Below are 12576 nucleotides of genomic sequence, written 5' to 3'. Positions count from 1 at the left end.
AGTGAGGTAGACAATAAACAATAATAGTCCCAGTGCCACGAGGAAAGCGTATAATTCTGTTGGTGAATGTGGCGCTTTCCACATGAGAGTGCAAGTCTTTGTGACCTGCTGCTACTCCAAAAGCTGAGGTTTTCCATCACTGCCTCTTGACCATGTGACATTTATGGATAATATAGATGAAGCGGCTGATATATTTTTGCCGTGTTACTGGATGATGTCAAGATTCCCCGTATGTATATAGGTGTCCTGCACTGTAAAGTGCCTTTTCCAAATAATGGACAGTGTGCTGGATAGCTGCATTCACAGTCTGCATTATTAGATTTACATACCAGGGGCCCTTGGAGAAATGAAGCAGAACTATGAGAATAGAAAGAGTTGTGTTTTAATATAAGCACCAGTCTTCAGTTTTGCTGAGTTCGGAATTCACCACCGTGTTATGATACCGATACAAGTCTGCAGCATTTCTGCATCACCTCAGCAGTTAACCGGGACACGCTTTTTGCTAGCCCACTCTCTGGTTTTTTATTTAGTGCTTGGTTAAAATGACAGGTGTCAAGGTAAACTATGGTCTGTTACTTTTTGCTGAGTGAATGACACTGTGACTTGAACTGAGGAGCCGAGGCATGAAACAGAATCATGTTACTGCTTTGTTCTAAATGTTGTTGGCCACAGACAACAAAAAAAATCCTTGCATCTGAAAATGACATACCAAAAAACATAAATACAAGGATCCTATGAAAATTAAAGGAAATGAAAATAAAATGTATATCTTTAAGGGCCTGAAAATGGTTACAGAGAATCAGTCTTCATCAGTAATGACCTAAGATTTGTTAACAAAGTCAATCTAAAAAAAAGACCTACATCACTGAAGCCTACTAAAACATGTCTTTTGTTCTTTTTGTGAAGTTCACCGCTCTTGAAGAAACACAAAAATTATATGCAGTTTGCCTTGTTAGGGGTTTGGAGTGCAGAAAGTTGGAATCTTTCAATATGAATGTATTCATGGGTAACAGTAGGTAGGTGAGTGCAAGGCAGGAAGTTAGCTGACCGTGGGTGGAACCTCATGGCGTATGCTGATGGTTTTGGCAGCCATGAGCATAATCTGTCACGCTGGCTTTGGACTCATAAAAATCTACCTGCAATGGAGTTTGTGTTTTTTTTTTTTTCAACTTGATCTTAAAGCAGCCCTAATTACTCTTGAGCTGCATGCAGTTAAATTTCCCAGGCTGCAAAACGAAAGCTGCCGCGCTCCAAACACGCTGTCATTCTTATGCTGTGACTCTAACTGTTGTTCGACAAACTTAAGATGAACAGCATACATACTTAATAGCAGGTTTATAAAACATGTTCTCTTGCAGCCTTGACCACTTGATTAGCATAGCTATGACTCTTGACTGGGTACTTTCCCAGTCGAATATGTGAGTGGCATCCTATAGTAGATGCATAACTGATGGATGAAGTCAAGAGTCAGTTGCGCTAGTTAGCTGTTACTGCTTCTACTCCTATGTATTTACTTTTATGGCCAAACTTCCTGTATGGGATCTTAATGAAGGGTAATCTTGATCTTGTGGATTCTTCTACTTTGACATGAGATTTAAAAGATAGATTTGGCAGATTTTAGAGCATATTGACAGCGCTAATGCTAGCCAAACATGTAAACTTGCGTTACAAGATCTGTCATCTCCACTGTAATTGTAACCAACCATTCAATACATTTTCACAGCACTGTATTTTTGTGTTGGGGCATCAAGTTGGTCATTCCTCATTTGGAGAAGGTTGATGTCTAAGTAATGCAATTCAAGGGGATTCCAGAATAACACCCTGCCTTTGTCACTCTCAGAAACCTTTAAGCTAACTGCTATTGATCTAAAATAAAACAGGTGTTGGAACTGCATGGCATATTTCACTGTAACATGATCAATTTTAATTTTGGTGATTATTATATTTTTATAACATGAGAGTATTTCCAAACTGGCTGCCATCTCACTCTAGAGAAGACAGCCCACAAGATGCCAGGTGCAGTTGGGTTTTTGGATAGTTAGTTGGATAGAAGCATGAAGCATGAAGAAAAAGAAAATCCTCTGTAAATTAGCTGAAAGGACACTGCTTAGTGGCACACTGGAAAGTACACTTTCTGACAAAGGTTAAATAAGGTTTGGGCCAGTCTTGCGCTCATATTGTAAGCTACATATGTAGCTATAATTAGCAGGTCTTTAACTTAATTTAGTATAAATATTGGGGCATAGGGAAACAGCACAATCATAATCTAGCCATATCAATAATCTGTCCAGAAATTTATAAATAATTTATAAATTAACTTGCCATGTAGTGTGTTTAAACTTTGGACAGTTTTTGTAATGAGGAAAGTTAGATCTTGCTAAGCTAACTGGCTTCTGCTTTAAACTTGCACACAGACGTAATCTTCTCCAAACTGCCAGCATTTTCTTTTAAAAATGTACCCATTATGTAAATTCTCTTTATAAATGCAAATGATTTCAAGGTATTTTCCTCCCTCGGGACTTACCAGGGTTTAGCTGTCACAGTACATTTGTGAAGGCTGAGGTAGACGATATGTGAGGGGTCCTTCATGTGGTTCCTGTATGAGAACAGCAACTTTGCACAGCGCTCTGCCTTGTAGACATGACACATTGAGGCACTTATTAAGTTTTTGTATTAAAATGTCCTTGTGGAGGCTTTTTCAGCGATGTTCGTATGGATTTGGGCTTTTGTAAATAGAGTACTTGAAGCCCAGGGGGATCTTTACTCAGCTGTCAGAAGTGGGAACTGCGGATTTGTTTTGTTTCACGTAATAAGCACTTTGTGGTTGAAATTGTAAACGACATCACTTTATCATGTGAAAGGAGTGGTGCTTTTAATGATGTGCAGTCCTCTCCCGAAGTCTCAAAATACATACCGTATACGTTAAACCTGGTATCCATAATGAGATGTTGACCACTCGGTCCATTTGTTCTACATCTGTGGGTCAGTTTAATTTCAAAGTGACTGACAGAAGAAGAGCATGGGCGTGAAGAACAGAAGAAGAACATGGAACATGTGTCTGAACACACTTAGCATTAAGATAGACTGGGTTTAAGTAGACCTGGTGTCTGAAAATAGGAAAGACATAATATGCCAAAAGAAAAAGGGACCACATTTACAATTTGGAACATATTCTCTAGCAAACTAACTATACGGTCCTCCCAAATTAAATTAAACTGCTGTAATATATGGAGATGTCTGTTAATTTACTTTTCAGTATCTTTTCTTCTGCTCTAAGTACATTTGGATGTTTTTCTTAAGAATGGCTGAAACCTGCTGGCAGTCGGCAGATTGATGTAAAGTGCACTAGACATTATGCCGGTAGTGTGGGACGTGAGTTGGACAGCGTAGCTCCAGACACTGTGAATTGTGGCCTCTTTCCTGACATACCTGTGGCCTAAACCTCCAAACCTTTCCACAGACGCACACACACAAGCTAATCTCCCCAAGATCTGGACCAAAAGAGTTTCTCTCCACTGCCTTCAGCCTTTCCTTCCCTACTTTCCCCATAGTCATATGGTAATTCCAGGACACGGGAAATGCTTCATTCAAACAACGTATACTGCGCTGTCCTCACTTGCCGACACCGTGAGATTAGCAACAAGCAGAAACAACGGAGAGCAAAGAATGAGCGGGAACTTTGAGCCAGGCTCATCAAAAGGCCTTTCAATAACTATAATTTCTCTGTTGATTGACCTGCCAATGGTCTGGGATGACCACAGGCCCGGATAGTGTTTTTCTTTCATTCTTGTTAGGATAGTTTTGTTAGCATAGTGTTAAGAGGTTTGAGCCCGCTTGAAACGCGCTGCAGAAATAAACTTTTTCCAGCCTGACAGGTTTACCTTTGCCAAGTTGGCTTTCCTTTTCTGTCAGTGCTATGCTCAGATTTAGCAAGGGCAGACGGGAGTACATGTGACTGGTTTAATGCGAATGTCAGTTTGCTGTAAATGCACCCAGATTGTGTATTCTACAGGAATATATGGTTGAGTATTGAGGTTGGGTCTAATGATGCAGTTTAGTCTTACAGAATGGAAGGATTGACAGAATGAAATATGAGATATATTCGGGGGAGTGATTCTCGTGATAGCGATAGCGTTACCTGACGGGAAATAGAAGTCGGCTTTAAGTTCCTGCACGTTATTATAGCACTTTCTGTAAGGTAAGGAAAGCACTTGACATTTGTCCAGTTGTACTAGATGCTAGGTAAGGCGCACCTGTATCCGCCAGATGACTTTGAGGATGCCATCTTGGAGCTGCATTGGCACAACTAAAACGTTGGATTGACAGTTGAATATAAGACACGATTTTCCATCTGAGAATTGGAAGAGCCAACGCTAGTATTAATTTGGGGTTTTCATTCATGTCTTACTGAGCAAGTGCTGACTGGAGATGAACCATCCCCAGTCTGTGTGATGAATGGAGTTGGAGCGCACATCACGGCGCTGCTGTGATCGATGGAGTGTCGCTGTAAACCTCATCCCTAAAGACCATCAGAGACACATTCTGATTAGCACTTAATCTTACTTCCATCCACTCTGGCTTCAGGAATACGAGCACAGTTTGGCAGAGCCAGCATACCTCTCTAAAGACTGTCTCCCAGCGCTCCAACAAAACAAATGAAAAAAAGATGAGACCAAGGCAGCCTCCGACATGCGCTGACTTATTTTTTACATGATTACAAACTGATGCTTGCAATGGGCCCACTTAGCTCTCACTTTTTCTGGTTGAATCCCTTCAGAGAAATCTAATATGTGGATCTATGGCCAGTAATGCAGGCATGCTCTGCTCTGTCTCTCAGGCTGTCCAGCTTGCTACACAGTGTTTTATTAAGCGTTGTGGTAGGTCGCACAGTATAAGCACCGCTGTTACCCAGTCCCTGCCTGTGATATTCAAGACTTGGCTTGAAGAACATCTGAAGTGTCTCTCGTTTGGAATGGCCCGAGGATATTTTCCTGTAAACGGGATGCTAAGGAGTTTAGATTGAAAGTCACTTATTGTAGAAAGGACTGTCTTTTTACTGGCTCCTTTGTCTTCCACAGGCAACTCGAGCTGAGGCTAGAGCTGCTGCGGTTCTGGGGGCTTTCATCGGCTGTCTCAACACAATCGTTTAGGAGGCCAGCTCTGACCAGAATTAATGCAATATTCACATTCATAACCAATCAGCATTCGAACGCTGAGAGGCGAACTAGAGTTTGCATGAATGACAAATTGTTGAATTGGACATATTTACTATGAATTGAAGGATATCCTGCTGATATATCTATTATGGTTGTTTGGGTTTTTACTCTTGTACTTAGGTATTATTCTAACGGTCAGCCCTCCCACAGTTGAGTGTGTTGCCTCTTGTTCACCTCGTCCCTGTCACAGGGTGAACTTACGGTCATCCGCAGATGAGTAATGATACAAGGATCTGAAGGAATCCTGCTTCTTTGTTGCTGGTTCAGAATAAACAGCCATCTGAACCACCGTGGAAGTTACATCTTCCAGCGGTAGTCGAGCTAACAGAAGCACTGACCTCACACACACACACGCACTGAAAATAAAAATTATTTTTTGTGTCTGATGATCATTGATTGATGATGGTAAATTCACTGTTCAATAAAGGATCGATCACAAATGCTGATTTCAGAAAGTTTTTAGGAAATATAAATCTGTGTGTTTTGTGTGAACAAAATCTTTGATCGAAAAAAAGTGACAGATTCTTCCGGATTCTAATCAACTCTTGCTCCTATGTCACCCTCTTTCTTCCCCCCACCCCCCCTGTTTGTCCTTCCTGCAGCTAGCTATGGTGCGTACCCCATCTGTAAAGGCTGCTCGGTGTGCTCCAGGGATAACGGCTGTGTGAACTGCCAGCCCAAACTGTTCCTGTTTCTGCGGAGGGAGAGGATGAGGCAGTATGGGGAGTGTCTTCACGACTGTCCGGCCGGATACTACGGCATGCGCAGCCCCGAACTCAACATGTGCTCCAGTAAGATCCTATCGAGTTTAACCTACCCAGCATCCCTCATACACTCCACCTTCACTCCCCAAAATCTCCTTCCACCCTTGGCTCCCTAGCCAGACATACAATACCACCTCCCATTTTCCCACAGCGAATGATTTATTGCGACTTACTCAGAGGAGACGCACATGCCTGACAATTTGAATGGCTCATCCGTTCACACAGGTGGATGTAACTGGTGAAGCCTTGTCTTAGCAGCCTCTGTAACGCGAGGTTGTCTGAAGGCATGAAATCGAACCACAAATGCAACCAAAATGCAAATGCAATTAGGCCAAAACTAGCTTTAGGGCCACATTAAACAGCAGTACGGTAAAGCAGTCCTTTTCGAGATACTATGCAATATGGAGAAAGATGTTTATATGTTAGAATAAGGGAAGGAAACTTACTTGTTTTAACGACTGATTGCCGGAGCTTGTGGATTGAGGTTTTCATTAGACAGTGTAATTTCTTGGGAGTCAAAGAATTTTTTTTTGCCTGTGAACAGAAAGCAGGCCACCCACCAATATATTGTGCATTGACTGGAGAGTTTGATTAAGAAAAGTAAAGCAATAAAAGTGGCACTACACCTTAGACTAATATTGTATTTAGTATTTAGAGAAAGGCAATATAATTCAGAACTTGACTTACTTTTATTTACTGTTTGAGTAATGAAACCATATTAAATATCCCCTCATCATTAGGCATATTAGTGTTTTGGACCACACCTTTGGTCTTACATACTCTAGATTATACTATTAACAATAGCTTGTCAATCAAATATGTCCTTCTCCTCTTCATGTTTCACTTTCGTAACTTAACCTTTACGAACGTGAAATATGGCCGGAGAGAAATAGAGAGGACCTTTATAGGTGTTGGCTGAGTGTTTCATATAAAAACAGTGGAACTTAAATCCTAGGCCAAACTTCTGACAGGCGTACTGAAATTAAGTCCCAGATGAGGATGTCCGTACCTTTGCCTCTGACATGCAGCAACCGTAGCCCATCTAGATGCAAATATATAGATTGGCTCATTTTGATATTAAAATAAAAGCATATTACAGCCAAACTACCAATTTCTTTTTTCTTCAAGCCATAAACGGCCTCTATTGAAAGTGAAACTTCAGTGTCCAGAAATCTGGCAGTGGAACATCAGCGCATGTTCATTTTTACCTGGTCAGGTTGTGATTCTCCATCAGTCTTTGAGGCTCTGTTCAGAAATTAGTACTATAAAAGGTTCAAAATATAAATTCATGAATGAATTTAAAATAACGTTTTTCTTAATTACTAACAGTGTTTTGTGGGTCAGCCTGTTCCCATTCTTACCAAACATAAAGCTAAACCTTTACTAACTAAATAAAATTAAAAATATTGAGGAAATACATTGAGATTGAGATTATTCGAAATGGGCGGTTTTTCCTTTTTGTAGGATGTTTTTTTGGATTTAGGATAACAAGATCACAAAAGGTTTGCAGAAATATCCTGTAGTGCAGTTTGAAACTTTGAACGTCTCTTTTAGCAGACTGCTGGTATCAATTGGATACCCACAAACAAAACCCTTGCTCTTTGCATGCTCATAGTTCATCAGTTTTCCCACATTAGAGGCAAAATCCTAAAGGCTCCAAAGTCACTTTATCCCATTTTCATTACTCAGAGAAAGCTAGAAGTGAAAGACATCTTGTTTTTTGGTCGAAGAGAAAAAAAAAGTCTTTTAAAACGTTACTTTTTAACCCTGCTTTCCTGACTGCACCGCCCCACACAGGCTGAATTTTGACTTTAACGGATCCTGATGTGTGGGAAGTTAATCTGGATCACTGGCCATGCAAACTGCTCATAGAACAACATCTTGTATTGTCATGTAGCATCAGACTTTAATGCGAGAACTACTTTGATGTGATCGCTGCTTCAGCTGTGGCTCTCTAATCCGGTTTCCTATTCGAGTCTCACTCTCAACTGCGCTCTGTGTGTCATTTCCACTAAACAGCTGGCATCCGATCATTTTATTGCGGACATTTTATCGACTTGGAAGGTAATATTTGTGAGCTAATGCAGGCAACTGGAACTCAGACACAGTGGACATGAATGGCGATGATGAGGGGTTCTCTGTGCCCTATTTCTTTGGTGTTTTTTAAGCACTGCCTCTGAAATCACTTAGAGGACAGCTGTTTATTATTAAATCCGAGTTTGTCTGTGTGATCTTATCACATTCAAGAATTTTTTTGAGGGCTGTTCTGAAATTCTTCTACTAAGCAAGAGGTCGATAGGATTGGGGACTCTCTCTGAAATCTAATGTTCACTTTTTCTAAAGGAAAACCGTAAACTGACATTGTTATGCAATATAAAGCAAGGATAGCTAGACAGAGGGCTGTAGTTTCACTGGTATGGAATCTAAGACAAATACAAAAATCGTATGTATACTGTTATGTTGAACAAGTCATGGTTCAGACTGTAAATTTAGATGTCAGATGTACTTTCTCTGCTGTTCAGGGTCAAGCTCCTGGTCATAAATATAGAGATCCTTGACTACAACTGTTAGTTAAAGATCCTCCAAATGCACTATTATGGTTGATCTCTATTAGGGTCAGCTGGCTCATCTGGAAAGCAGGTTTCTTGTGGCTTTCTGGTCTTCTAACAGGTCGTCATTCACGCGTTTCATTCTTTAGAGGATCACATTCTCACCCAGCTTCTGTGCACTGCAGACAGTCTGGTCCACCTGACTAGCATGTCTTGGGAAAGTGCTCGCCAAAAACTGTGATAATGCGGTTCTACTAAAATTGAAGCCAACAGCAATACTTTAATGTATGATCATTTAAATCTTTGCTCTTTGCAAATCCGCAAAGAACTCAACGTTGACTGCTGCTCCTTGTTACTAAAATGTTTCCTTGAATTTCCTCTGAATACCTTGAGAAACTGTGCCGTATGATGAATTTTAAATTTAATGCACACTTTTCTGGGGGGTTTCCCATTCACTGCAGGGAAGATAACACCATAATTAGAGACTGAAACAATGGGAGCTCTGCTTTCTGTGGCGTAACGTAACTGGAAGCCCATTTGCAGCTACACTTCAGCTAGGTTCCAAAGAGGCTTGAGACATGGGAGCCACAGTGTTTACTGCCATCACGGAGATGGAGCTGGTTCGTCAGTAATGTCTTTTTGTTGCATAATATCTTTCTGTGTGACCATATTTTATGTTCTTGGACCTCTGCTCCCCTGAAACTCCTTTCAGCAGCTAATGAATGGGTTGATATGAGCCATAAACCATATGCTATAACTCCAGTGTTATCCACGGGAGTTCTTATCAGTCGCCCAGAACAGGCCCCACACCGGTGTCTGTGAGTGTCAGCCCACCGCTCTGCAGGGAAGATTTGTAGCAACGGACACACAGTGCGCTGCTTTGTGTACAGCCAAATCTGCATGAATGTAGAGAAGTCACGCTCTCTGCAAAGTCACATTTCATATCACTTTGCTTTTAATATACAATCCTCATCCAAAGCATATTCTGTCATTTGCTATCACAAGCGAGCTCACTGGCTGAAAGAATTATGAGCTGAAAGGCGACTATCAGAGCTGTCTTCTGTATGAGACAAAGTGTTGAGAGAGTCAGCATGAGTGCAGGGCTGCATTGAAGACTTCCTCCCTCGGGGTGTATTACAGACCCCCCACTGCTAGACATACTCTAGCTGCCAGCACAGTTGCCTTACCCCAATGCAGCAGCTTTAAAAACCCCACGCTGCGTTCACTGCCAACCACCAACCAGTCAAATCAAGGCCTGAGATCCAGTATCCTGGAAATGTGATTTAAAAATTGCCCCTAATTTAGTGCCAGTCTGTTGTGCTCTAGAGACTTCTTTCTTTTTTGTTATGGGTCAAAATAGAAGCTCATTGGATGTAACCTCTCCAAGATCATTTGAATTTTAAAGTGCATTTTGGGAATTTGTTGGGTTGCAGATCCGTTATGCATCATGATCGTTAACCATATGGGCACAAGTGTGCGTAAAGGTACTTAAGTTTTTGCTGCCTTTAGCTGGCAACAGTGGCAGGAGTCTTTCCTTTAAGCTCCCCTTTCCTCGCTCTGCTTCTGAGCATGTGGGTATTTCCATTGCAGTCTAACCAACAAAAAGACCAGTTGCTTTTGGCCTTTGAGCTTCACCAAGGGACATTTAATCATCACAGCTTTACTAACCGCACTTTCAGATTTGCCAGACAATACAACGGGCCCACCAAACCAAGCCCGCTCCCAGGACCTTACACCCAGACACAGAGTTGAATTGGGTTTGTTCTCAGAGACCTGCATAATTATGCATGCCAAAGTGCAAGAGTGGAAGGGCTGTCTACGCTTGACCACCGTCTGAAGCTTGAGCTGTCTGCGAGTACATGCTGGAATATAGGAGCCCAGCATATCACAAGATTGTGCCTTTTGGAGTGAAACTACGAGGACCTGCTGACATGTCTGTCATCCCTGATCTCTCTTTGGGAGATACTGACTGACAGAAACATCACCTCTGCTCCACCTTGCTCTGCGCTTGTGTGCGGAGGTGCAGCCATGTGGGGAAAAAAACACACGGAGAGTGTCGGGAAGAACATGGCAGCGCTGGCTGTTGCCACGAACATCTGCCGTCCGCAGCCCCACACGACATGGCTGGGTGGCAGCGGGCAAGCCAAAGCTTCCATGTCAGCCAAATTCAGGGCCCCTACAGTAGGTTAGAGCTGTTCGACTTAGGCTGGATAAGAAAGATGGAAAAAGAGGGCTTGTTTTCCCCCTCACTCTGCCAGGCCCTTTTTATAACATGGACACTCCTGCTGTGCATCATCAAGTCTGGTTAGTTTTGTGGAGGTGGCTCTCTCAGTAGACTGATGACTGGCCTGACAGCCCAACTCCGGGCTCAGCTATAAGCCTGTGAGGAACAATATGATTTAACACCATCTCTCTCTGCACAGCGAGGATTCGTGTCAATAAATGAAGTGATTACACATGTTGCTGTGAGCCAGTGGAGCAAGTTGACAGAATCTGACACGGAGCTTCAAGTGTCCATGATCAAATCAGTGGGTTCCCCATCCAGACCACAGCTGAGGGACTTCCTTCTGCCAAGCATGTGCTATTAGATGACAAGGGACACTCGGTGACTCATGTCTTGACTTCAAAAGCACTTGGCGTGCAAACCGCGTACAACTGAAGTGCAAAATCAGATGAAAAAGAAAAAAGAAAAGTGAAGCAGTGACATTGTAACAGTGGTGAAGCACTGACGAAATCTCTTCAAAACTGAGCATCCTCAGCCACTGCCCCCCACCACACACACACACACACACACACTTTCCAGTGTTCATCATATAAGTCACAGCCAGAACCAGGCTGGGAGATAATGATGATAATAAGTTTAAGTCACAGGAACACCGGGCCTTCTCTGGGATCTGATGACCTCATTATTTCTCATTAGTTTCCCTGTGGCACCTAGATGAAGACTTTAAAGGTGGTCCAGAGGTTAATCCCGCTGGGAGAGTGAACCCACTCCCCTGTATCTGTTTCTGGAGCTGCTGGACTAGCCTTCTCACTGCTGAGCTGGTCAGTGGTCAGTATAGGGGCTTCTCCGGTGCCTCAGATAGCCCACGCTGTTCCAGATAGCCTTTTGGCTGATAGCTGGACTCTGAATGTCTGTCACAGGGATTCCCTTCCTAACCTGCCCCTCATGCCGACGACCTCTGACCCTCCGGCTTTGCCTACTTTCATTTCTAACTCCCATGCAGTTGCATTGATGTTGTCGTCCACCTCATCCATTTCCCAGCATGACATCATTGCTTATCTGCTATTTAGAAAACTAGATACCCGGGTGTTTGAGCCTTTGCCTGGCTACATCTGAAAAACTGAAACCAAGAGTGATGTTTTAATCAAAAACCTTGTCAAGTGCTTATGCTGCTTCTGCAAGGACATAAACCTCCGCACATCTGGGTTGCTCATATTTACTGTCAATAACCAAGGATTGCACAACAGCCCCAGTGCTTCAGAGTGCTGCCAGATGTTCTTGTTCTCCCGCTCCCTCTTTTATTTTTTGGTCCAAAAGCTAAAAGTCTCTCAGGTGATGACAGGCCTGGGAAGTGTGAGGGGTAAAAAGACAGCTTTGTGCTTTCCAATTAGCGCTGTGATTTATTTGCTCGCTCCCTGTATTGGGCTTGTTTTGTATCAGACCCAAGCGTTGCTGATTTAACTTCCTTATCCAGACAGAGGCAGGATACTTAAAAAGAACAGCAGAGTGCATTTATAACAGAACTGCTTGGCCTGGTCAACGCCAGAAAATCCGTAATGAAACTAGAAAATATGTAGATGAATAATAATAATAATACAATAATATCAGATGATTGAATTATTAAAGCAAAAGCGATGTGTGAAAGCAGGAAATAGCTCAAGGAGCGAGTGATTGATGATGAGTCCACCTTCATTTTTCAGAATGTGGAGTGCAGCTTTATTGTGGAATCGCATTTATAACTAGCCTTATCTTATTGGTATGTGTGTGTTTGTGCATATGTGTGTGTGTGTGTGTGTCCATGGTTTGTTTAGACTGGTCGGGAA

General features: G+C 42.3%; 1 protein-coding gene across 4 annotated transcripts in view; it reads left to right on the top strand.

The window, feature by feature from the left end:
- Positions 1–12576, top strand: part of rspo2 (R-spondin 2) — a 59336-nt gene that overhangs the window by 20653 nt on the left and 26107 nt on the right. For 2 of the 4 annotated variants that reach the window (XM_026185332.2, XM_080307850.1), the window contains exon 3: positions 5819–6007. In XM_026185332.2, the coding sequence (XP_026041117.1) occupies positions 5819–6007 (189 nt within the window). The remainder of the gene's footprint in view (positions 1–5818; positions 6008–12576) is intronic. The other 2 variants (XM_026185330.2, XM_026185331.2) reach the window with 1 other exon arrangement.

This window comes from Astatotilapia calliptera, chromosome 11 (genome assembly GCF_964374335.1).
Source record: "Astatotilapia calliptera chromosome 11, fAstCal68.1, whole genome shotgun sequence".
NCBI lineage: Eukaryota > Metazoa > Chordata > Actinopteri > Cichliformes > Cichlidae > Astatotilapia > Astatotilapia calliptera.
The sequence above is the reverse complement of the archived record's forward strand: the minus strand, read 5'-3'. Positions and strand labels throughout refer to the sequence as shown.